Source organism: Amphiura filiformis, chromosome 19 (assembly GCF_039555335.1).
Source record: "Amphiura filiformis chromosome 19, Afil_fr2py, whole genome shotgun sequence".
Taxonomy (NCBI): Eukaryota; Metazoa; Echinodermata; class Ophiuroidea; order Amphilepidida; family Amphiuridae; genus Amphiura; species Amphiura filiformis.
The window spans coordinates 27,314,171-27,341,366 of NC_092646.1; the positions used below are offsets into that span (position 1 = coordinate 27,314,171).

Consider the following 27,196-nt stretch of genomic DNA (forward strand, 5'->3'; position numbering starts at 1 on the left):
TGGTATGATTGATATTGTTACTATATGCAAGACCTTCGGATACTTGGTATTAAATAATAGTGAATAACTATTAAATTTCACATGACCCCCCTATCAGGAAAAATAAAATCACATAACCCCCCTGTTTGTCAAAAGTGAAAATCGCATACCCCCCCCCCCTACATTTTTCCCGGCCCCACCTCCCACATTAATAATGAGCGGTCCCTTAGTTCTATTCGCTCATTCTGTTGCTCTTTTACCTTTTTGTTGCTTGTTTTCAATCCTCTTGTAACTCAGGCTCTTGAAATGAATATGTCACTAATATTAATTAAAAAAATGCACGATAATGTATTTTAAGGTCACACTGATTAAGTGACAGTACTATGTATTAAGAAACTTTTAATAAAGACAGCTGTCTACAAAAAAGGGAAAAAATTAAATTATGTTAATTTAAAAGCTTAAAATTTAGAAATACAAGTTGTGGTGTACCCCAAGGTTAAATTCGAGGACCCCTATTATATATTATATATAAACGATAATAAATAAATGAAGAATGTACCAATTTATTCTCTCTGCTGATTATGAGTTTCCCCCACTGTAGATAGTTTCAAGAGTAACCTAAAAACTCACTGATTGTTACTGTTTTAAGCCTTTTTCAGGTATTATATGTTTTGTATATATTTTGTATCTTTGTAAAGTGCTTTGATCAGGTTGGAAAAGCACTATATGAAGTGCTGTTATTATTATTAATGGCGGAAGCCCTTTGTCTCGAACAAAAGGTACCTCTCGATGAATAGCGTTTCGGAAACTCAAATAGGCACAAAGGAACAATAGGCGTTACGTATTCTATTTCCTCTCCTCTCTATATTAGCTCCATGGGTATGAGCCTATTGGTTGTAATACGACCTCGAGGCAACCGCCATCCCACTAGTTGAGATCAAAAATGTATCACCAAATCGAGTGATTTTAATTTTTTTCCATAAACTGGAGGGGAACACACACCTCGAGCACACCCCGCACAGCCTGATATTGAGGCAAAAGTATCTAAAATCATTCCAATTTGCCAACGTGCAGAGTCTTTTCCCCACCTAAAATAGCCACTGGAACCATGGAATAGGTCCCCAGTACTAGTTTCCGCACGGATTTGATGAGCGAACAACGATCGCATCCCGCGCCTAAGCTACGAGGGTCTTTGTGCATAAATCATGATATTAATAAGAAACTGTACTGGACAAGTTGTCAATTTTCAGTAGTTCCTTGCTTGACGAAATATTATTCGAAATATTATTGCCCCCCCCCTGCATATTGTCTAGTCTGTACCGTATTTACTTGTTTCCCCACATCAAGTTGGTGTACCTTGCTCTGAAATATTATAGTTATTGCGCTGAATAATTATATTCTGAGTAACTGCCATTATATTTATGGACATTATCATTTTTATAGGAACCCTCAATCGCTTTCCGCTTTCATTGTTTTAAGTCAAAGTTCTACAGACAAGAAAGAGACTGTATTTGTAGATTTTCCAAAAGCCCGGGTCCAGAATTCACTGATACTAATTATTAACATAATCATATCTACCAAAAAACGTGTAAAAAGGGGCCAAAGTTTAAAAAAACTTTCCTGTGTGGCTTTTCACCATTTTTTCAACTTGGTCCCATTTAGTTAAGTCGTAATAACATGAAGAACGGGTCATAATTTTTACATGCAACAATTTGCACTTATAGTTTTTAAGACTGTCCGAAAGCGGTGGAATATGACGTAGGCTATGTGTTATCAAAAACATTTGAAGGTTTATGTTTTATTATATTGCGTGTTCATAAAGAGTAGTAGAGTAGTATGTATAAGCAAATCGACTGTCTGGCAAACTGCTGCATATAGGCCTGGGCCCTACATCTGTACATATGGCGCAGAATCCCACATGATGATGAAATAAACCTCGTCGCGTTGCTAATTTTCACTTCTTTTTTCATTAACTAACCGTTATTTCATTAACTAACCGTTATTTTTAAACTTTGGAAAACCTCGACCGAGGTTCTTTATATGTCTATGTCTGTATCCTTTTCAAATGTTTCAGTAAGTTCATATTCTGGTTCTGTATCTCTTGTGTCTCCTTTTATCCGCTGCCAAAGTGTTAAGCCCCTGTATTAAAGAAACATATTGGAAGAATCATGATGCACAAATTCTAACGGCATGTACAGTTACAATATTTTACTTGATCATGTCAATTAATTTTTAGATATCATGCCAGGTATATTTCTGTACACGCACCGTTAGATATCAAGGGGCTGTGTTATGTTTTGAAAGAAAAACGTGTCTGCCATCTGAGCAAAATATTGCTCCACCTCGGACCAAAAAATAAAATTGCTCCACCTCAGAGTAAACTAAGAAACACTTATTGTGAAGGGCATTGAAAGGGAGACTCCGGAAAGCGTAAACATTATTTCGTATATGCCTTATACAGGGTGTCCCAGAATGATTTATACCAGGAAAGTTGTATGTTTTAGGTATAAAGGGCATTACTATCTGTAGTATTGTTTTAAATTCTAAAATTAACATATATTTAGCTTTCTTAGGAATTTTAGATTTTAGAAATTGGACGTTTCTAATAGAAGTTACATGCTATTGCGTAAAAATGGTGAATTCCCAAGTTTGGACAAAACTACCTATTTTGAAAACCTGTAAAATTACTAACCGTTCAGCACAAAGTTATTTGGAAAATGCTATGCAGTATATTTGTTGTGTCCTGTTCTTTCTTCTACTAAATAGTCGATTATTTATGATATTACGAAGCAAGTTTGTATGGAATAAAGGATTTGTTACGCTTGGGTGACCTTAAACTATTCTTTCTTTGGCGGCAGTTTTGGCGACAAATATTGCAGCGTGTGAGTTTCATCATTTGAAATGCCGGCAAAGATCTACTTTTCATAAAAGTATAAAGAAGGTTCGTCCTTAGTGTCACATCATGTATTTATGTGCACAGTATATTGGCAAACCCACAGCTACGTAACAGAGAAGATTAAAATTTACTGAGGAGGATCCTTGAAGAAGTTATATCCTCTGTAATAATAACATTTTTGGGTAAAAATTGTGGTAAATATTACATAAAAAGTACGTTTATCAACCTATATATCTGAAGTCATATTGAAATGTTTCACTTTATCCCGTGCAATTGATCCCATATCAAGAATTAATCAGCGTTATAAGCTCTACATCTGTGCCAAATTTAGTGTATTTCCTATAAAAGAATGTAGGATTTCTCCAATATATTGCACAGTGCGGCTGGACGATGGTGATAAAGGATCCATGTGTTATGAAGCCTTTGCGCTGTAAATTACACACGTGCAGTTTTTGTCCATTTTCAGTAATAGCAATGTCACGCCAAAACGAATTAAGCTATTTCCATGAAAGTCACAGAATAAGTAGGAGACATATGTGTCATTGTATTGCACATATTAAAATTAGATACACTGTTGACTATACATTTTTGATATTTTGTTCAAACACGGTATAAATCATTCTGGGACACCCTGTATGTTAGAAAAATAATTATCAAGCGCGAATCACGTGGGTTTATTTAAAACAAACTCATATTGACCATAAAAACGAATAAAAACGGTCGGCTCTCAACACGCGATATTCAAAATTCCCGCGCCGAAGTTGTCTAAGTACAATGACGTAAAAGCTTGGTTATTTGTGCTCAATTGTCGTCATCCTTCATTGATTGTATCACTCATATTGCAGTTCCTGTCCGTTTTCCTATACACAATACACAGTGCTCTCACCATTGACACGTAACCTCTACAAATAGTGTATGTTAGAAGTATAGGCAATTGCCTAGTTAACGTCGCTGTGTGAAAAATGACCGGCCAATATTTAAAGTACTCTTCTGAAATTCTAGAAAATATAGTTTTGTAACGTGTCCTAAATTTTTAGCTAATTTAGATGTTTGGAAATATTCGCACTTTGGTGTTTTAGTGTATGTTATAGGTAATAGGACATTGCCTTGTTAACGTCACTGTGTGAAAAACAACCTGCCAATATTTAAAGTACTCTTCTGAAATTCTAGAAAATATAGTTTTGTAACATGTCCTAAATTTTTAGCTAATTTAGGTGTTTGGAAATATTCGCACTTTTGTGTTTTAGGAAGGATATGTAAACGACAGATAACACCAAAAATTTGAAGAAATTATTTCCAAACCGTGTTACGGTCCACAGCCATTATGTTTCTCATTTTCAAGAATTCTGGTTAACAATATGCACACTATTGTCTCATTTCGTAAACAAAGGCCCACACAGTATTGTTACCTTGCGATTGCTTTATAATCGTTCACCCAACTGAAACTATAATACCAGCTCATTGCTCATTGCACAGGTAAAACAGAAACATGTGTAGTGTGGATTTAACCAGAGAAGATCTGATGTAACGTACTTGAGCTGTTTTCAATGAGTGTTATCTTGGTTTTATAGCTTTTAATGGGGTTTAAGTCCTGCAATGGTCGTGGTGAATTCTACTGTAGACATGACTGCATCATGTGGGACCATTGCACTCGACTACTTCGGCGCCGCCCGGGAATTTTGAATATCGCGTGTTTGTTTTAAATAAAACCATGTGATTCGTGCTTTAAGTTCGGATTTTCTTCTTTACAAATACTGCTGTGTTGTTTTAACATATTGAACGAAATGGGACGAATGGGTATAATAACCGTACATAATCCGACTTTCCTTTAATGTCTTAATATTTTGAATACGATAAGCTATATGAGAATTTGTAACGGCTGCATTGCTGTTTATGAATACTTTGCATATTATCCGTATCTGTAGGACTTACTTTCCAACTAGCTCCCCTTCTTCCAGAGTTTCCGGTAGTTTTCTTCCCTGTGTTTCCGGCAGTAATAACAATGGAATCCCAGCAACGAAACAAAAGCTTGCAAATATAATCAAAGGTAATTCTGGGGAGACTATATCAGCTAATAATAAAATATATGGAGATAAAATACTGCCAATACGAGAGGAAAATGAGCCCATCCCAACGCCGACATTCCTGCAAGAAGAAACGAAAAAATGTTCATTATTTGAATATTCGCTTTGCATTTCGTTAAAGTGCTTCATTCGTCGTAAGTTTTGCTTGCTGACATATCGAAAACCATGTTTGTTTTTTTTTATAAACCGATATATAACATGTGAAGTGCCTTACACGATTCGCTGAGCGCGGGCAGCGACCATGACAAGAACGGTTTTGCACTTCAAAAAATCGATAACAGGGTCGTTCTTCGGTAAGGCGCCTATTTGATGGTTTGGAAAATAGACATTTCAAAATGATATTTTTATTTATTTATTTTTACAGATTAAGAAAGAGATGTCTCCAGTGTAGTGAAAAATCTTAAGTCGTAACTTTAAATATTTGTTCGTCACAATTGCACCGAAGTTCAACTATAGCAAAATGTGTCGCACATTGAACCTTTCTGTTCTTTAGCTACAGAGGAAAGATGTATCCAAGATTATGCAACATATCATTACAATTCCTTTTGACCAGTTTTAAGGTTGAGTAACGGAGATGATGTCAATGAATGGAGAGTCCTAACCGCATTGCATATGGAAAGGTTTCTATACAAAAACGATTCTCTTATAAACCATCATGCGCACAGTTCCCACCTCGATACACCTGAGCACACATTTTCCTCCAAGAGCTTCCAAGCAGAGAACAAAAAGCAGTGAATGTCTCCACCACAGTCTTTGATTACACTATACGGTTGAGTGCATAGCAATGTGAGAGCTGTAGAGCGTTTAGCTGAAAATGGGCCTCTTTGGTTGGTTTTTGTCGAAACCTCAAGTGTTCCCTTAATCCAATCAGAATTTTTTTTTTATAGCAAACGAAAGCTAACACTTCCCCCTAAAATTCTTGGCGCAACCGCTGCAACAGAATATGGTATTCCACGGCAGTCAAGTCAAGTAAGACCACAAAGACAGCCCTGTTGTCATCGATGGATCTGAGAATCCTATTGTGGTGAACAGACAGGAGTGCCGTCTTGGTACTATGAGCAGCCCGATACGCTGACTCTAAAGGCTCAACCAATTTATTACACTCGATATACTTGTTGACCTGAGCAGAGACAACCTTCTCAATCAGTTTACCAACAAAGGCCAGTACAGTCCTTTATATACTCAAAGGCCAGTAGTCCTATATATACACGCAAAGGCCAGAAGTCCAATATAATACCTACTGATGACTTTGATGAAGCCACTTGCCTTTAGGAATGGTATCGTCACCCTTTTTATGGTCTATAGTCGTGTTCACACAGTCGGACATAAGTGAGTTATTACCGGTAATGAGCGACTTATAACCGGTAATAGTGAGTTATTACCGGTAATAAGTGACCGACCGTGTGAACACGACTTATATTATGCCGCCACCCTAACAGAATAGAATGATAGAGTTAGGTTGGTATGGATATAGGATTAGGTCAATAATACCCTTCAGGTCACTGATTTCGTCTTTTAACGCATCGAAACAATTTGTAATTGTGGAGCTGAAAAATATCAAGACCTTGATATATTGCAAGTTTCTTTGCAACCGTTTTCTTCGCGTACATCTTGGATCTTATATCTAAAGGTCCTATTACCTTATTGGTGTTGGAAATAACTCGGCAGCATAGAGGTAGACAGTGGCGTACGATGCTGATATACATAACTTTCCGACCATCGCAATGGTTAGTGTAACATTATCCAATTCTGAAAACAAAACGTAATTAATATACTTTATAATTATTCTGCTATAATATATATCTTCAATACGAAAGGTCAAAATTTGCAATCGATCGTCGGCTTTTCATCCGAGCTACACACATTTGAAGTACATTATAATTAGATTTTTACTTTGAGGACTATTGCATACAAAAATATCAATTTTTAATCATTTCCCATCAAATGTGTATTATATAATATCGCGAATTAAAAAAAAAAATCAAAATTATTTGATATCAGCAGGACATTCTTCGTATTCAGAATGGAATTCGAAGTCTGATGTGCTCTCATGTCCCAGAAAAAAAATACTGTCCAAACGTTGCATGCTACCAGAGCCAAAGTACACAATAGGTGTTTATTTGATCGTTAGGATGCAGCCCGTTACGTCTCCATCTTCCTTTGTGAATATATCACGATTAGGGGCAGTGCAATAAATATGACGCCTGGGGGAGGGTACAATGGGGAGGGGGGCAAGAACTGTGTGGCCAGCTAACAAAAAGGGGGAGAGCAAGCAATTTTTGACAAGCCAAGTGGGGTAGCAAGCGAGTTTATGGGTCTCCATTTGGACATTTTACCCTCCCGGGGGCTCATAATTATTATTGCAGAGCCTCTTAACCAACTAAAAATTTGCAACTAACTTTACGTTGTGCCCGATACCATTGGATTTCATCAGGCATCTGACTAATGATTAGCATATTTTTATTCCAGAATTAGATCAATTTCAAAAATAATGTTTTAAACTTTTAAGCCCTGCCGCGATGGGTCCGTCACTCATTTCATACTTTTACCTCATTCTTCCAGTCCTCTACCGGGGGTGGGGATTTATAAAGCTTGATGGATATTCAAAACCACAACCTTCAACCTTGAACAATTATTATTTGTGAACATTATTGTTTTTTACACCCGATTGAAGCACAGTTTTCATTTTGGGGATAGGACGATGACAACCCTACACCGGAACCCTAACCGGTACTATTACCGTTGGGAATCGGAATGCAACAGAACAAAGCAAGACTGCCAACCATCATAAAACCGAACATGACGCGTCGTCTGCCGAAACGATCTAGTAGTAATTGGCATGAAATATAGGCGGGAATCTCCACCGCACCCGCGATGAAAAAAGAAAGGTATGGGTCACTGCCAAGATCTTCTGTGAAAAACGACAGACCGTAGTAAACCATTGAGTTGGCGATCCTACAAGAGAGAATTAAAATATAATAAGCGATGAATATCTTTTAATGTGCCTGAACTATAGCCTATAGGAAAAGAATAGTTTTTACTATATGCGATGTCAAGTTCAGAAGATAGATGACAGTTAAATACAAATTCCGTTGAATCATATGGAATCCTACTAGTACATATCTTTTGACACTTTGCTGTGTAACATGCTAACTGGGCATCGCAGATAGTGCAAACTATTTTTTAAGTTTTTTTATGAAACCTCTAAGCTAGGCGAACAATTCGCATCAACTTTAACGAAAATGTGACTTTGACTTTTGGCCAAATCGACTTGAGACCTTTTGTGCCCCATAACTTCTTAACGATAGGTCGTACACGCACAAACATTACATGGGATCCGTGGGGCCAGACGCATAATTCGACATGCTTGACAGTGTTTTGGAATAAAATAATTTTTGCCCCCTATACGATCCTATGGGGTCATATGGGAGGGGGTCCTTTTTGAGGGTAACGGTATCAAAATATTGCTTGGCAGACAACAGATTCGAGTTCAGCATACCCGAATTAAACAAAAATAAGCTGGTTGCCAACTTTTACGGACGCAAGCTTGCCGCTAGGTACGCGATTTTTCCCAAAAAGAACCAGTCTAAATTGACACATTGAGTGATATATGGGTTAGCTTTCTTGCCTCTCTTGAATACCTCACAAAACGAATTTAAACACACACCATAAAAAAACACGCAGTGATTTATAGTGCGCTACGCACAGGCACAATAGACGTTGATCCACAAGCCTCAGCACACTTTACATGTTGTCGTTGACCACTACGGCCCCACATCATTCCATAAACCATTAAACAACAATTCAGGGACTTTGCTGCTTCAAGAGCGCACACCCTAGACATTCCACAAATAACCTTCGCAACCAGGATCAGCTCCCCGAGTTTCGTACGGGTTACAACGAGACAAATTAGCAGTAAGTTCCTTGTCCAGGGGAATTTCAAGCTAACTCATTTTTTCCACGAGAGCGTACTAGGTACCGCCAGGGTTCGAACCCGCAACCTCTCGCACCATAGTCGAAAGCCTTAACGATTAAGCTAACTTGACTGCAACCTACCCACCCCCATACGCAAGCCATTGCATGAGCAAAAGCAACACACACATTTTACTGCTTCTCACTTACCATGCGAAGTAAATGATGAGTGTTTTGAATCGCATATTAGGAGTTCGTATTAGGTTCCAGGCACTCGCACGTTGAGCATTGTCACTCTTCTCAGAAAAAAAAAATTAAACCAAAATTAGTCGAGAAATCGAAAATAAGGCTAAATCAAAAATGATTTCTATCTTAAAAAAATCTATCTTAAAAATAGCTTTAAAATATAAGTGTGACAGCTGTTGATATATATAGAATTGAACATTATATAATGTCTTTTGTTAGAAAAATTAATAAATGATCACATCAAACAACCGGGTGTACCCACCTTCACATCTTCAAGTTTTATATCTTCGTCTAAATATTCATCAGGTAATTCCACTTTATTGACTTTAGCAGCTTTCGTGAGAATTATTTTGGCTTCTTCTTTGCGCCCTTTGGATAGGAGCCATCTTGGTGATTCTGGAACAAACCTACAAATCAATAGAAATAACATGTGTTCAAAGTGCAAGACATTGGGGGTAGCGACAGCGGGGGAATAACGGCGATATTAGAAATTTTAAACAAAATCATATTGATCATAAAAACGAATAAAAACAGATGGCTCTCAAAATGCTAGACTGTCCCACAGTCTCGGTTCCATCTCTGGGTAAATAATTAGAGCTAAATTACACACATTTTTTGGGGAAAATACACTGCACATTGGCAAATGAAATGTGTCAGTTACTTTTGCCTCAATGCCGGGGAAGGGGTCGGGTGTGTACCCACTCAAGTTTATGAGATTTGTAAACAAATCACTCAATAATTTGGTGATACATTTTTGATCTCAACCAGTGGTGTATTGATTTATTTTTTACTTGGGGGGGGGGGGCGATTGTCACAGGGAAGTCGTTCTACAATATATCAACCATTCCATCAACCAACCCTAAGCCTTCCCTGCAAACTAACATTTTTGTAGATAAATTGATCTTCAATGTGTTTGCTTGTTCTGGTTTATGATGTGTGTACTTGTAAATAATAGGGTCCAAGAATGTACCCCTGGGGTACACCACAACTTACATTATAAAAATTGATCGTTAAAAATTTAATTTAATTCTAAGTTTAATTTAATTTAACGATTGGTCACACAATTAAGAATATTGCAAATGATTGATAAACATGTTAACCAAACGGCTCGTAATTTTATGATGTGAATTTTTCTGCAATAATAGCAACATAAAATAGAGTTTGAAAGTATATATGATTCGATGTTATTGTAATTTTTTTGATTTTGAACCCAGCTAGAGCTAGTTCGCGAATAATGTTAATTAGAAAAGGAAACTTGGTTGGAGTTATTTAGACGGGTATAGATTTCATTTTAAATAAATCAATTCATTTGACTTGTCATTATTTTTACTTTGTACAGCCTCGTCCCCCACTTTACCCCATCAAATGCAGATTTTGGTATCAAATGAAAGGTTCTATGTTTCTCATTAAGATATGTGACCGTCCACGTCGAAACGCTCGTAAAGTCGGCCCTTGGTCAATTTTGTTTTCTTCCGTGTTTAGAAAATATATATCATAAGCTTTACAATGATATATCATTTGACTTCAAACAATATCCAGAAGCGGAGTTATGGCTTGTTAAACTTTACTCCTTCAGTAAAAGGGTACATTATTTTGGTCCTACATTATTTCTCTTTTTCCACATCGCTGGTATTACATATCAAATTGTCATAATTGGCGGTCACTTCAAATCATCCCCAAGTCAACGAGGTTCAGGAATGTCCTCTCATTGTTGATTGTTAGTTAACCCACCACTTGAACCGGATTTGGCCAAAGCAAACAAAGACTACAGCTATTTGCTAACTCTATACATCAGTATAAGCTTATTATCCTCTTCAACAATAGGATTAAAGATTGGCGTTCGACTGACACTAAAATGAGAAACATGTAGGACAAACATTACATAAATATGAATACAACCTTTATGCACATTTTACACTGTAACTCGAACGGTTTGAGATGGATGGTCACATATTGAAATCAGGCGTTCCAAGGGGTAGACACTTGTAAAATGGTATATATAAGAACATCAGCAAACAGACTAACAAACGACAGGGAAATTTTCAAAAAAAAATTTTATCATGAAATGTAAGGTATTATTACTCATATTATTTGGATAATTTAAATTTAAAATATATGTAAATAGCGCCCTCAATTTGCACCGAACTGCACAGTTTATAGAAATAAAATTACCACAAAAAAGCAGAAAAGATGAATAATTTGATATAGAAACGAAAATCTATGTAAAAATTGCTACAAAATAATGCGTATAATAGTTAATTAGTGTCATAGCTGTTGGTATTATTCAGGTCTAGAATTGAACATTATAATAATGTTTTGTTAGAAATATTAATAAATAATCACATCAAACAACCGTGTCATAATTATAATTTACAAACGAATAAAGATTGCAAAATTGCATAAAATGCACACAGGTGCCTATAATTGCTTGTAATTACAATCTTTGTAAAGTGTTAAGCAGAATAGCAAATATTTGGATTTATTTAGAAAGGTAGGTTTAAATTTAAAATGTAATCCATTTTAAGGGCTCGGATAGCGACGTTTTCTCAATATTTTCGTGGGATCTGAGACTGAGAGCACTTCAGACACACCAAACTTCATTTTGAATACGAGGAATGTCCTTCTGATATCAAATAATGTAGATATTTTCAAGTTGGCGATTTAATACAAAGTTTGTGGCAAACTATTTGAAAATTGATATTGTTGACATTTTATAATTGTCCTTGAAGTATATAGGTTTTATAAATCTAATGATATGTGTGTATGAATTATGTACTGAAGATACATGAAAATTCATAATGGGAAACTTAATGTATATCGTCAATACGAAATATCTAAATTTGATGGCCGGCTTTAGTGTTTAACAGCGTTTGGAAATGTTTAATTTAGTATTAAGGCCTACCTCTTAAGCTTCTACCATATAGACCAAGAAGAATTTGAAAGCGTAAGAAATATAAAACATATTAAAGTTTACATAATTGATTTTGGAACAAAAAAACAGTGGCGTAGCGTCATGGGGGCAGGGGGAACGTTCCCCCCAATCGGGCAAAATTGAGGAAAATTGCCCCAAAACGGCTTGTGCCCCCAATCAGACCCGGTGCCCAACAATCATGGTCGGTGCCCCCCCCCCCCCCTCGGATGACCCACGCTACGCTGAAAAAACGACGTATAAGCGACGAAAAAACCCTGTTTAGTTTTAAGGGGGACGGACCTTTCAAGAAGGGTCGGTCGGTCGGCTAGGCTTTTTATTAAACCAATGACTCTAAAAATAACCACAATCTGTAAATAAATCTGATGGACCCTACAACAATTTTCGTCAAACTCAGTCCAAATAAATAAATTTAGAAATTCTCAAAAACGGAAAATCTGGGTCAATCGGGCCCGTAGAACAGGATATTATTTTCGTCGTTTACAGGCATGCAGGAAAGCAAAATGACATAACAGCTACTCAAAGAATAACATTTACCAGTAATATGCTAGAAACACTACAGACGGTATAGATATTGCCAACTCAATCTTTGGCCATGACCTCAGCCTCCATGCGATGAGTGCTATACTCATGTAGCCTATACTGTAGAAATATTCAATCGCAATACCAGCAAACGCTCGTTTGGAAGGTCCGACTAATTCAGTTGCTGTAGGTAACGAGATTAAACATAAAAGTATTGAAATGTTATTAAATTTATAGGCCCTGAGGTTTGATTCTATGCTAATATTGTCATAAAGTCAGAAAAGTCAGAAAAAGACAATTAATGTTGTTTATAAGTCAAAATCACAAACATGTCAAAACTGGTTTGGACAGCTGAGATTCTAAAAAATGACCCCTAAAATGTATACAAAAAAGAGACCCAAAATATGACGAATCATCTGGACAATTGACACGATTTTTGTTAAAATGACGCAAATATTGATCTTGTTTCACAAATTTGGTTAAAACCATTTAACAATAAACAATTTCAAAGATTTGCGGGGGAAATTGAGAAAGTTTGCATCTACTGAAGATAGCTCATATAAGAAAAGTGAATTTTGCTATCTAATGAAAATAACTCAATTATTAGAGAATTTTGAATTTGCTGTCTACTAAAGATAACCCAGATTCATAGTTGTTCATTAGAAAATTTTAAATTTTGCTATCTACTGAAGATAGCTCATAATAGAAAATTTTAATTTTGCTATCTACTGAAGAAAGCTCATATTTATAAATGAGAATGTTGCTATCTACTGAAGATAGCTCATATTACAACATGTAAATTTTGCTATTTACTGAAGACAGCTCACATTAGAACATGTGAATTTTGCTATCTACTGAAGACAGCTCATATAAGAACATTATGAACTGAAGATAATAGTTGAAATTAGAAAACTTGAATCTTGCTATCTACTGAAGTTAGGTCATAGACAAATTTAAATTTGGTATCTTTTGAAGATAACTCATAATAGAAAAACAATTTTGCTATCTACTGAACCTGAACATAACTCATATTTGAAAAAAATGCTTGCACATATTAAAACAATAATTGTGCTATCTACTGAAGTTAGCTCATATAGCAATTGTGCTATCTACTGAAGTTTTGTTTGCTATCTACTGAAGATAGCTCACAAATTGATTAGAAAATGTGACTTTTACTATCTACTGAAGATAACTCATAATATTAGAGACAGCTCAGATTCTATCTACTGAAGGTAGCTCATATTAGATAATTTTAAGTTTGCTATCTACTGAAGATAGTTACTTAAGTTTGCTATCTGAAGATAGTTACTTAAGTTTGCTATCTACTGAAGATAGCTACTGAAGTAAGATAGCTACTAATGATAACTCATATTAGAGACAGCTCAGATTCATACTTAATTAGACAATTTAATTTGCTATCTACTGAAGATAGCTCATATTAAAAATCTATTTTGCTATTTACTTGACACACTACTGGTTAACCTTACCAATTACAAGGGCTACAACGAACACACCGGAAGCCGTGACGCCAAGAAGAAATTGTAACGCACAGAAGACGGGGAAACTCGGTGAAAATGACGCACCAACTCCAACGGACACCTTTGATGAAAATAACATTGGGAACAAAAATTCACTTTATCTTTTAAATCTTCGATTAATAGGTCCATGTAAAGATCGTTTGATGTTTGTATATTGCATTGTCTCAATTAATTACGTAATCATGGTAATGTTTGCCTATATTTTGATCTATAAATGTTGATCTAATTTTGACTTGTTACCCACTGGTTTCAGTTCGAATGAATTGCAAATCCGGCTGAACTTACGACGCGTTCACTTTTCTTGGTTTCAGATCCGGTCGCAGGCATTTTCTAAGGTCGTATAACTCTTCGTGTCTATTATATTAATGTTATAATTTACTAAACTTAAATTATTTGCCTAGTCGGTCCCCAGGCAGTCCATGTAGTCTGCGATTGTGCAGTTTTCTACAGAGGCTTCCATTGTGTTCAAAAATGATAAACAATTATTATTGACCCATGATATTTTACATTATTTTCATAAGATCAAATACCTGCATGATAATTCCCAATAGAAGCATTGGTTTCCTGCCTACAATATCAGCTAACTGACCAAAAATGGCTGAACCCACCATCTTACCGACTAGAACCAATGACTTGGAAAGATGACGTTTGGAATTTCTATCACATACTAAATCGAACTGAAACAAGAAAAACGTAATAATTAATATAAAGATTTTTAATTTTTTTAATTACATTAAGAATGATCTGCACTTATAGTTAAAAGGCGGTATCTACTCCCTATTCCAGAAAAATGCAGCACTACTCTTTTTGGATTAATAAAATATTATCAAGTTCTGCCAAATGAAACATAGCTCAATCCTAATCCATTAGTTAGTTAACTGGCAATAAAAGAAAAAATCACTATTTTACTAATTTCTTGAAAAAAGAGCCAAAAACATGCATTTTTGGCATATTTTCTGACAATCGAGTCTCAAAAATCAAAGACTTGGAACAAGTCTAAGCATTCAAAATCTTGAGTATATGCCGAAATGTGCTCTAATTTTCACTTTTTTGTGTTTCTTTAATTAAATGATTGGTTATCAGAATAAAACAAGTCTTTTCCAAAAATTAAACTGCATAAACTGAAATTAGTCTTGGTATAAGTCTTTGGGCTTGATTGTCACAGCATACGAAAAACACCCTAAAAACGCATGTTTTTGGCCCTTATTTCCAAAAATTGACCAAATATTAAAATTTGACTTTTATTGCCAGTTACGACTAACTAAAGGATTAGGATTTAGCTATGTTTCATTTGGCAAAACTGGATAATATTTTTTTAATCCCAAAAAAATTAGTTCTGTATTTTTTGGGAATAGCGAGTACATTCTACAATGTTCTAGAAGATATAGGCCTAGCCTACTATCATAACTACGTTTTTACCGTAGTGGCCAGGATAGTGGCATACTGGCGCAGTCACTGGCGTCACTCTTTTTTGTCTTTTTAATAAAATTCCTTGCAGCTGGCCTGTTATTTATGCATTTGTTTATAATGGTTTAATTTTAAATTGATATTTTGTATTATATTTATCACATTTGGTAGTTTTCATAATAGTATAAAGCGCACTGAGGAATCTACGATTCAGAATGCGTTAAAATGCGGATTTGTTATTATTATATTGTTATTAAGGCATGTATATACAATCATCTGTGTAGGAACGAACGATATAATGTAAGACACGGAGGGAAAGGTCAGCTTTGCTCTGTAGAATATCTTGCCCTCCCCCCACCCCCGCGTGGGATGCTGACCACCGTGATTTTTTAAGTTGTGCTCATTTTAAACCCTTTTGAACTCTTTTTTTCAAAGTGTGTATGGGTTCAAATCCAGACAGGACCAGTGTTGTCACGGGAGAGTTCGGCTCTTGGCAAAGGGGTTTTTAAATACCCATTTTAACTACATCGACCCTGGTGTATAGCGGCGAGATTGTCCTATTTCAGTTATACAGGGTGTCCCAAAAAAAGAGGCCCCTCATTGCGCCCTCTTTTTCTCCTATTTGAAAAGTTGATTAAATATATTTTGGTATGTAAAGAAACCTTTAATCATTAGCTTTAATAAACCAAAACAATTATTTCAATCGGCTTACAACTTTTGAAGATATGTCCTTTTGAATAAAAGTACCCGTTTTTCACTCTGTCCACGGATAGTAAACAGAGTGGTTGGGATGGCTCATGTTGTGGAGTGGCCTGCACGATCACCAGACCTTAACACTTGATTTTTTTTCCTTTGTGGCAAAATCCAAGATCTTCGCAAACGTATTACTAAATGCATTCGCAAGTATCCGGCGCACAAGGATGGTACGCAACGCAATAGATGCAATGAGGACCAGGGCTGAAACCTGTATTCCCCAAGGAGGCAACCAGGTAGAGGGCAGAGCAGCATAGTAAACTCACTTCAGAAGAACCAAATACAAACCAAACAGCCTTTTAGGGCTACCTTTTATCCTAAAAAGAGAAATGACTTACGTTGTAAATAAAAAAAAAAAAGAAAGCAAGAAACAACAACGTAAGAAAGTAAGAAACATAATAAAACAAAAAGGCATAAATAACCAAGAAAAAGTAAGTAATTGCAAGTAAAACAAAAGAAGTCCCATTCGGCATCCATTTTACCCACAAATTAATGACACTATTAACAAAATCCATTGCCCAACCCACCGGTAAAGCCCATTCCATAAACAAAGTTATTTTATAAAGTTATCATTGAGAAATGTTTGATATTCATGCATGGTATATGTGTACTCTTTTTCAATCTTTGAAGTAGCCAAACCCTCTCCGTGGACAGAGTGAAAAACGGGTACATTTCTTTAAAAGAGCATATCTTCAAAAGTTGTGAGCCGATTGATATAATTGTTTTGGTTTATTATAGCTAACGACTCAAGGTTTCTTTACATACCAAAATATATTTGATCAACTTTTCAGAAATAGGAGAAAAAGGGGGCGCAATGAGGGGCCTCTTTTTTTTGGGACACCCTGTACATACTGCAGTTACTGTCCGTTTTCCTATACACAATACACAGTGCTCTCACCATTGACGCGTGACCTCTACAAATGATGTATGTTGGAAGAATGGGCACTTGCCTAGTTAACATCACTGTGTGAAAAATAACCAGCCAATATTTAACTTATTCTCCAAACTTCTAGCAAATATATTTCTCTAACATGACCTAAAATTACAGCTAGGTTAGATGTTCAGAAATAGTGGCACTTTTGTAAAATATGAGTGAGGGCAAGGCATAGCTAGCCAACTCCCCGTGTTAATTGAATGGAGATTTGACCGAAAATATTGGTATCGGACCGCTCACTTCTGAAGGATGCCACAAAAAACGGTACAAGCTACATTTAAACTATTCTCTGGCAATCATCATGATGAGTTTCTTATATAGTATGCCGAAATTGGGTACTGTAGGTGATTGACAAAGGGTCGCACTTTTCTGGTAAATAAGTGACAGTGAACATGAAATATCAGCGCCCATAAACCCAAGTTAGTAGCTAGTTAGTGCAGGCCGTCACGGGACTGATTATTGAAGTGCCTTATTAATAGATACGCACGATTTAGGGCAAGAAAAAAAACCGGGACACTTTTGGAGACATCATCATCATCATCATCATCATCATCATCATCATCATCATCATCGACATCATCATCATCATCACTTTCTACATTTTTTCTAAACAAACTAAACAACATAGGGCCTACCGTTTTAATAAGATTTCTTTCTTGAAATGCATGTAACTATAATTATTGTTTAGAGCGTGATGAAATAAAACATCACGATTTTCATCACAAAACAAATATAATGCATAAGAAATCGTTTGTTTTAGAGCGTGATGATGAAATAAAACATCACGGTTTTCATCACGAAACAAGTAATACATAAGAAATCAATTTTTCGTGAGTGATGAAATAAAACATCAAAATTGTCATCACGAAACAAAGTAATACATGAGAAATCGTTTGTTTTAAAGCGTGATGAAATAAAACATCACGATTTTCATCACAAAACAAAGTAATAGGCCTACAAAAGAAATACATTTTTCGAGAGTGATTAAATAAAACATCACGATTTTCATCACGGAACAAAGTAATACATAAGACATCGTTTGTTTGATTGCAATCAACCGCGACAGTTCGTCTCACACACATAACAATGCACTGCGATCAAATAGGTTGATGACAACATTTGATTGAATGGACTGCACTGCGCCATGATTACGTGCACCGGTTCAAATCCTTTGTTTGGAGCCAATCAATAATTTCACGTACAGCCTCTATGCAAATTAGAGTTTACACACGATGCAGCTGGGGTAATCGACCGAAGCTGGTTGCCGTTAGTGATCGAATGCATGAGCTTATTTGCTTTACTGAATCGATTTACTGGATTAATTTCCTGTTAACTGGGTTTAATGCCACAAAGGTCGAATCGGGCTTGCCATGGACCATAAGTGCATCATGAGTTAAAACCATGGAGCTATTAAAGATGGAGAGGCAATAGATTGTGTAACCGTGCATTGTAAACTTGTGCCGATTTGAAATCTGACAAGCTATTCATCGAAAGGTACCTTTTGTTTGGGACAAAGGGCTACCGCCATTAAATCGGTAAGCTGACCCGACAGTGTATTAACGCTTTAACTAGCAGACTACTGTCAATAAGTGATCAAACGAAAGTCGCGTGAAAGCGCCTACTATAACGAAAAGTACCTTTTGTTGTCATACCACTCAAGGGTGTGATTGAGTAGCCGTAAGCACAAAAGGCACACATTAGCCGCTGATGTACAGTTCGTTGTCACCCTACTGAATTTAGGTGCTTCATTTAAATAAATTGAACGCGCTTGCTGAATGATTACACATCAAGGCTGCCATGTCTGCATGTCTATAGTACTGTATAATGGTAATAGCTACGTATACATGTAACATATAATAAGTATACCGGTATAGGCCTTTATAAAAGTTGTTTCACAAATTGACATTTTATTTTATTTTAAGAAGGAGAATGTCATAAACAGTGGCGTACTGAAGGGGGCAGCTCTTCTGTGAGAGGTCTTGGGAGGGATGAGGGAGGTAGAGGTGGAGGAGGGATATGAAGAATGAGAGGGGACTGGAGGAAGAGAGAAAGAGGAAGAAATGAAGAGAAATAAATAAATAGACGTAAATAAATAGAAAGGTAAGGAAAATGATAGGAATGAGAGGGGATAAAAAGTAAGAGGGGATGGAGAAGGGAAGGGTGATAAGAAGAGGGAGTGATACTATAGCAAGGAAAGAATAAGTACAGAGAAAGGAAAAGAAAGGAATGACAAATAAATGTGGGCCTTATAATAATTATTATAGAAACTAAACACAGCCCCCCCCCCATAGGCCTAACACTAACAGCACTATAGGCAGCCATTCGATGATGTCAATGCCTTTATGCGTTACGTATTTAAAACGCCCAGTCAGATGTATTTTACACCTGCCAAGCACAAGTCACCCAATTTCGAAAATTGGACGTTGAATGTACACTCTCATGAATATTGATTGGTAACATTTTCCATTATGTCAGCGCTCAAATCGGACACAATAGAACAATAGACCATTCAGTGCGTTGGTTAAGGGGACTCGATCTTTTGTGCGTAATTATAGAGGGCCAGGGGATTCACTCTATCATTTTAAAAATTATTTGAAGAAGTTAAAGAGCCCTAAGAATAAAAAACTGTAGTGTAATTCACGCCAGACACAATTTCTTTATATGACAAAAATTATTTTTGTAATCGATCAAAAAACAAACGTTTTATATCAATTTTAAATTTAGCCTGAATCGGTAAATATGGTACCTCTCGCTCTTTTTTAGGTCAAGGCTGTTTTTACCATTATGCAGCGAACCATTGTTGAAGCTATTTCACATACATGTACAAAACATTCTAGAGAAAGAATGAGGCCATATACTGTTGAAATATCTTTTGTTGATTTCGAATGATAATGTCATGGTCGTAAATTTTAAGGTCAAATTCCTAAAACCAAAACAAAACATTGCGACGCAGATATTTCCCGACTTACTCAATTTCATCATCACATCAGTGTCTTTATTATTTGTTTGAAACCTTTCCCAAACGTTCGTGCTCTTTATGCATAAAAACGGCTAATCTATCTTTACAAAACGCGTCTTTTTAGTAAACAAAAGGCTAAAGATGGCATTATGAGATTTATCATTTATCATTACACTCCTCCACTCAAGTGCAACCGTGGCGGAGCGGTAAAGCGCTAGACGCGTAATCAAAGGAAGTTCCGAATCGCTGGTTCGAATCCCAACGAAGCCTGTGGAAATTATTTTTTTCTTCAAAATTCATGATCGCATTCCGAAATGAGTCACTTGTCGGTAAATCATGTATCGTATCCTTAAAACAGACTTGTTGTGCGAGGAGACGTTAACTAACGTGTAACACTAAATGACCCACGACCTTCTTTTTTCTAAAAATATGTTTTGACGTTTCCGTTTTAAAATTGTTCGGTACTGATGTCCAGGCATCACTGAATGATCGCCCACTTTTAGGGGTTTCTCACCGACAGACTCCTAGTTTTGAATCACTGTCCGCACACCCTCGTCACTTCCTTGCCACAGGCACCAACTTAGGCTTGTCAGTACTATCAGAGAGTTGATATTCTTGAGAGGGCACTCTATTCACGTGGTTTCTTTTCCAACGCTAAAAGATCACGAATTTTGGTGGTTTGCAAATAAAAGTGTCCGCACTATCGATTGATTACGTAACTGTTATGAATAATTTATTAGGTTTTTCAATGCAATCGCCTCGACCCATTAATACATATTATCTGTATTATCAAAGTACTTGGAATAGCAATCCGGTGAGTTCACTGAACTACGCCCTAATACTGATGGCGTTTTAATGGCGTTTAATGGCGCTAATCCTCTCCATACACAGATGAACAAATACAATAGATGAAGGTCAACACGTATGACCTCCTATTTGACATGTTATATGTGATGTACAAAAACCTGAATATCATAAAGATCAGTATTCGTTTGTGCATATGAACTGCACATTTACGTTGCTAGATATTACTCATTATATATAATGACAAATATTGGTATTATGACAGTACGGTATATATACATTGTATATAAAACGACTAATAGATCCTACTATCATGGCGTCAGGTCAATGTTCATCATACCCCGTATGTTTCTTAAAATTCATTCATATTTGAGACAAATTGCTGTGCCAATTTTATTGGTGCACAAGTAGATCCGTGTTTTTTAAATTTTCATTTCCTTTTAATGAAAGAATTAAGGTTTTCCACTGCACGGTGGCCACAAGGGTGATACTAATTTTAATGCTATATTTTCAAAACGAATACGTGCTCCCGGTTGGCTCTATAGCGATTTCACAGAAAAGGTATTTCTAGTGCAATGCAGCGTCGGACTCTAGCTGAGAGCGTAGCCTAAGTCATTCGGACTCCAAAAGGGCTCTCCATACACAAATGAACAAACACAAAGGAGGGTAGTCTCCTCCGTGACCGGCTTGATTTCGATGGAGCGGAACCAAATTGGCTGCGGAGGAGACGGGTCATTTTTCCATGCAAATTTTTCAGTGTCAGCCGCCTGGTACTATCAGGGCTACGACACTCAGCTCATTTGCATGGCAAAAGTACACGTCTCCTCCGCAGCCAATTTGGTTTCGCTCCATCGACATCAAGCAGGCCACGGAGGAGACTACCCTCCTTTGTGTTTGTTCATTTGTGTATGGAGAGCCATTATTTGAGTCTATAATGACTTAGGCTACGCTCTCAGCTAGAGTCCGACGCTGCATTGTACTAGAAATACCTTTTCTGTGAAATCGCTATAGAGCCACACCACTCCACGCCATACATAAATTCTGCTAGTCACATTTCCCCAATATGAAATTTTTTAAAAGTAAAATTTTAATTTTAATTTTACTTCATTAAAGTTTGGCGGAGGCGGGGTTCGAACTCACGGCGGCGGACTGCTTTGGACACACTATGCATATGAACCCAGCGCCTTAGACCACTCGACCACTTGTCTTGTTGGAATTCATTGGAAACTTATTTGAAGATATAATCGCAACTTCAACATAGGCCTACCACGTGACAAGCAAAGGCAGAAAACGTACCTATTTTGGAATTTTATTTCAAATAAAAACATTTATGTGTATTATTAGCGCTCAATTGTTGTTAACTGCGTGTTTTATACAAAAAAAAATCCAACGATAAACATGATAACTGGGCGTCTATATGGACAATACATTATATCGATTTTGACACGTGCTTGTGTCTCAGTACATTTCCATGATGGTCAGTAAAATACTATAGAGGAAAATCTACCATTTTCTTGTATACACGTTCGATGTTTTGATCAAGTATGTTAATATTCGACATTAGACCCAAATTTTTTTTCAGGAAATAAAAGGTTAGATTACCATAAAAACGATACAGTAATCTTTTGCCGGGTCTAATGTTATTTATACATAGAATTTTTAACGTTTTTTCTATCCTTATTCTTGCTCAATTAAAAAAATATTTTGGCGTATATAAAATTGAAATAAAATTCTCTGCCTCACAAACGACATGAAATATGCCACAATTGGGTATCACGAATCGTTATATATGATGTGCAGTTAATATTCATATTTTCTTTTTATACAGAGGATGCTTCAGTTTTGACAGGAAAAATATTTTCTTGAAAACCCTCTCACTCGGTTATTTTAAAAAGGTAACCACGCTTCCCTAGAATGTGCAATAAATTAGCATTAAAATTTTTCTTATTCTAACAGCAAGCGTTTCTAGAATGTATTATGGCGAAATGTGGTGTACTATTCGCCACTTGCACAGATTCCGCCATTATGCACTATGTGCGGGAGAGCCTCGAACTGGCAGCATACATGAATGGGAATTGAACCAGTCATATAACATTCTGTGTAAGGTTACGTAATTCTTCCTTTCATGTATGCTGCCAGTTCGAGGCTCTCCCGCATATAGTGCATAATGGCGGAACCGTGCAAGTGGCGAATAGAGCCAACCAGGAACACGTATTCGTTTTGAAAATATAGCATTAAAATTAGTATCACCCTTGTGGCCCCGTGCAGTGGAAAACCTTAATTCTTTCATTAAAAAGAAATGAAAATAAAAAACAACACGGATCTACCTGTGCACCTATAAAATGGGCACAGCAATTTGTCTCAAATATGAGTGAATTTCAAAAAACATACGGGATATGATGAACATTGACCTGACGCCATGATAGCAGGATCTATTAGTCGTTTTATATACAATGTATATACCGTATTGTCATAATACCAATATTTATCATAATATATAATGAGTAATATTTAGCAACGCAAACGTGCAGTTCATATGCACAAACGAATACTGATCTTTATGATATATTCAGGTTTTTGTACATCACGTATAACATGTCACATAGGAGGTCATACGTGTTGACCTTCATCTATTGTATTTGTTGAACTGTGTATGGAGAGGAGAAACACCATTAAAACTCCATCAGTTTTAGGGCGTAGTTCAGTGAACTCACCGGATTGCTATTCCAAGTACTTCGATAATACAGATAATATGTATTAATGGACCGAGGCGATTGCATTGAAAAACCTAATAAATTATTCATAACAGTTACGTAATCAATCGATAGTGCGGACACTTTTCATTTGCAAACCACCAAAATTTGTGATCTTTTAGCGTTGGAAAAGAAACCACGTGAATAGAGTGCCCTCTCAAGAATAGGTTCTCTGTGGTACTATTACGCTGACTTTTGTATTCGGCGAGGAGGACCTCCTGGTTTGTTTACAAACAGAGAGGTAGACAAAAAACCGTTCCGCTTGTCCAAACACTCAAGTATCAGAAGGATGGTCCACAATAGCGTGATTAACGTAACCTGAATAGGGATTAAAAAGCTGTCACGTAGAACCATGTGCTTCTATTGTCCAATTTGCCATCAAGATTTCATATGCAAACAGTTCAGACCCAGTACACGATCATGTCAGAAATTAATATTTTGTTCTGGGTCTGATTATTCGGACTATATTTCCCTATGTTCCCATAGACTGCGGAACTCGGTCCTCAATGATAGTCAGTCATTTATCTTTTGGTCATTATATGACTATCATTTGAGGACTGAGTTCTTACGATACATCTTTCGAGGTGCAGTTTCCAGACAATAGCCAGGTGGATGTCAGTTCATAAGAGCAATGTCGGGGATTATAGATCACAATTTTTCAATCGATGGGGAGAGATGAGGTCCCACCAGGTCCAACCGAGTCTCCTACACAGGTTACGCTCCCTGTGGAGGGGCGGAACCAAACTGGCTGATGTGGAGACTAAGCCAGTTTGCGTCCGTCTGATACTCGTCTATCCTCGTCTTTGACCATGCGCAGATCTGGCTGGTCAGGAAGATATTTAATATCCCGAATTTATAATATGCCTACCAGTTCCACCGTATAACCGATTTGCTAGAGAATATTTGTTACCATGTTTAATAAATTCGTATTAATCGTATAATAAAATGTGGCCAAATGTATATTTGTATACATAGTGTGTGGATCCACTCTTCTACGGACTTGGCTACTAAGCATGTCGGGAAGGATATGGCGGTATGCTGACCTGGGTCAATATGTTCTGGGCAGATGAGGTCCCACCAATTGCCTACGACCTTGTGTGCGATCATGTGTAACAGGCAATTCCCGATAATAATAGAGGTTCCCTGCAATAGCTTGGGATTATTGGGGCAGAGGTTATCTATTGAATCCTTTCATGACTACTGAAGCATAGTCAATTCTGTCAAGGACACTCGGCAGGAATTGAAAGACCATGTCACTCTCGACAAAAGAATGCATGCATGTCAAAGGTCATACGACACCAATTTGGTGTTTGTTATGCTCCTCGAAATATGTACCTTAAAGTCTATGTCTGATGTTCCCACATAATACTACAAAAAGAGCTTTAAAGAGAAAGCCTCGCCAGAACAGTTCTTCTGGGGGAACCCACCCTGCCTGGTTATCAAATTAATCAGTGACAAGGTTATCTTTTAATTTTACAGGCGCTAATTGATGTTTTAAGGGTAGACGGGGTATTGTTGGTCGAAGCAACCTAAAAATCGATTTTTATTATCTAGATCAATATATTATTGAAAATTAACACCTTGATGTTTTGCAAAAGTTAGTTCTGCAAACCGTATACTTTGCAAACTTGCTTAATTTATTGTTGTTAATGAGTTATGTACGTTTTACAAAAGTGTTGTTGTTTCAGCCCCTTTACAACGTAACTCAAGAACCGCAGCACCTATAAAAGTATATCTGTGATATTTTAATTCTTCTACACGCTCGCTATGAATTGGGCAATGCAGTTTTTGCCAAAGCTCACTACCATTCGTAAGATGCTGTGAACTACCAAATCACAACAGTTTAAAATAATTAATAACCTTAATGTTATTGCATCAATTGGCACCTGTCAAATTCAGAGATAACCTTGTCATTGATTAATTTGATAACCAGACAGGTTCGGTTCACCCATATTACTTACATCTGTCACTGCCGTCGATTCGTAAAATGTAGTATCATAAACCCATCCTTGATCACATTTGAGAACAATCCCTTCATCTTTACACTGGTCGTACGGCTCCGATCTATTATACTTTTCACACTTAGACCATTCTTTATTCTTAAACGGAATCGTACAATTTTTTGTCGGCGAAAATTTCTCGTATTCTTGTCCAGGAAACGACCGGCAATAATGTTCTGGTTGAGCACTAAGAAATGTGTTCCCAAGACTGTGCCAGGCACTGGGAATCGCTAATAAACAGATGGTGAAGTAGACGTATTTCTGATAGCGTCCAAATTCGCCAAGATATTTAAGAATATCGTTATAACGCATTGTTACTCAATTATGTTTGTGGTAAAAAAACTTCGAATCTTTGTATAGATGTTGTAGTTTCAACTTGCAGCTAACAAACACAGGGAATCACGATTAAACAGATAGTGAAGTAGATGTATTTTGATAGGCTCCAAATTCACCTAAATCATACATTTATGGCTTCAAAAGCGTCAGGGCATATGTTTCAGATGATACTATTAATTATAGGCCTACTTCTATTACGTTTTACGTGGCATGCTGGCGCAGTCACCCTTTGTTGTCTTTATAAATAAATTGCGTGCAGCTGGCCGACTATTTTAATGCATTTGTTTAATATTGATTTCACTTTTGAGGGCTCGGATAGCGATGTTTGCACGAGGAATGTTCTTCTGATATCAAATAATTTAGAATTTTTGGAAATTGGTGATTTAATTCAAATTTTATGGCAAATTGTTAAAAATTGGTATTTTTGACATTTAACAGTCCTCAAAGTAAACTTAATAAATCTAATGATATGTATATACTTAATGAGTATGTAGCTGGGATGAAAACCCGTCTATCAATTAAAAATATTGACCTATATCGTATTCAGAATACACATGAAACTTCGTAAAAGACCTTAAATGTTAGGTCTTTTAGGAAACTTGATGTATATCTTCAATACGAAAGGTCAAAATTTTATTGATAATCGGCTTTTCATCCCAGGTACATAGGGCTACACTTGTCCCACAAAAATACTGTGCAATACCCCATGGGATGCTAAACTGCGGAACTCAGTCTTCAATGATAGTCAGTCATTTCTCTATTGGTCGTTATATGACTATAATTTGAAGACTGAGTTCTTATGATACATCTTCCGAGGAGCAGTTTCAGACAATAGCTCGGGATTATTGGGGCAGAGGTTATCTTTTGAATTCTTTCATGACCACTGAAGCATAGTCATGCCTGTCAAGGACACTTGGCGTGAATTGAAAGACCATGTCACTCGTTACAAAGAATGTCAAAGGTCATAAAACACCAATTTGGTGTACTTCCGCTCCTCGGAATATGATGTTTAAGGTCTAGGACTAAATGGGATGCTAACCGCCATAACTTTTATACATTTTGTCCCCTTCAAAATCCCCCTTGAGAACCGCATTGCCCCCTGTAAAAGTCTTGGCGTCGTAACTGGAATTTATTGAATGCTTTA

General features: G+C 36.7%; 1 protein-coding gene across 1 annotated transcript; it reads right to left on the bottom strand.

Annotated features, from left to right (window-relative positions):
* Nucleotides 1-1,311: 1,311 nt before the first annotated feature.
* Nucleotides 1,312-26,172, bottom strand: LOC140141128 (organic cation transporter protein-like). Its single transcript, XM_072162915.1, has 10 exons — nucleotides 25,678-26,172; nucleotides 14,637-14,783; nucleotides 14,056-14,167; nucleotides 12,584-12,752; nucleotides 9,380-9,524; nucleotides 9,082-9,167; nucleotides 7,700-7,914; nucleotides 6,600-6,708; nucleotides 4,808-5,020; nucleotides 1,312-2,118 (listed from the first exon to the last, which is right to left on the bottom strand). Exons 1-10 carry the CDS (start codon nucleotides 26,026-26,028, stop codon nucleotides 2,016-2,018), a joined length of 1,650 nt encoding a protein of 549 aa, XP_072019016.1. The 5' UTR covers nucleotides 26,029-26,172; the 3' UTR covers nucleotides 1,312-2,015.
* Nucleotides 26,173-27,196: the final 1,024 nt, after the last annotated feature.

What these genes read in the sequence shown, in the direction of transcription:
- LOC140141128 (XM_072162915.1), bottom strand. Translation starts at nt 26,028, where the DNA reads ATGCGTTATAACGATATTCTTAAATATCTTGGCGAATTTGGACGCTAT. An exon ending in AATCGACGGCAGTGACAGAT is followed by an intron (nt 14,784 to 25,677) that starts GTAAGTAATATG and finishes TTCTTGTTTCAG; the next exon opens with TTCGATTTAGTATGTGATAG. An exon ending in CTCATCATTTACTTCGCATG is followed by an intron (nt 7,915 to 9,081) that starts GTAAGTGAGAAG and finishes TCTCTCTTGTAG; the next exon opens with GATCGCCAACTCAATGGTTT.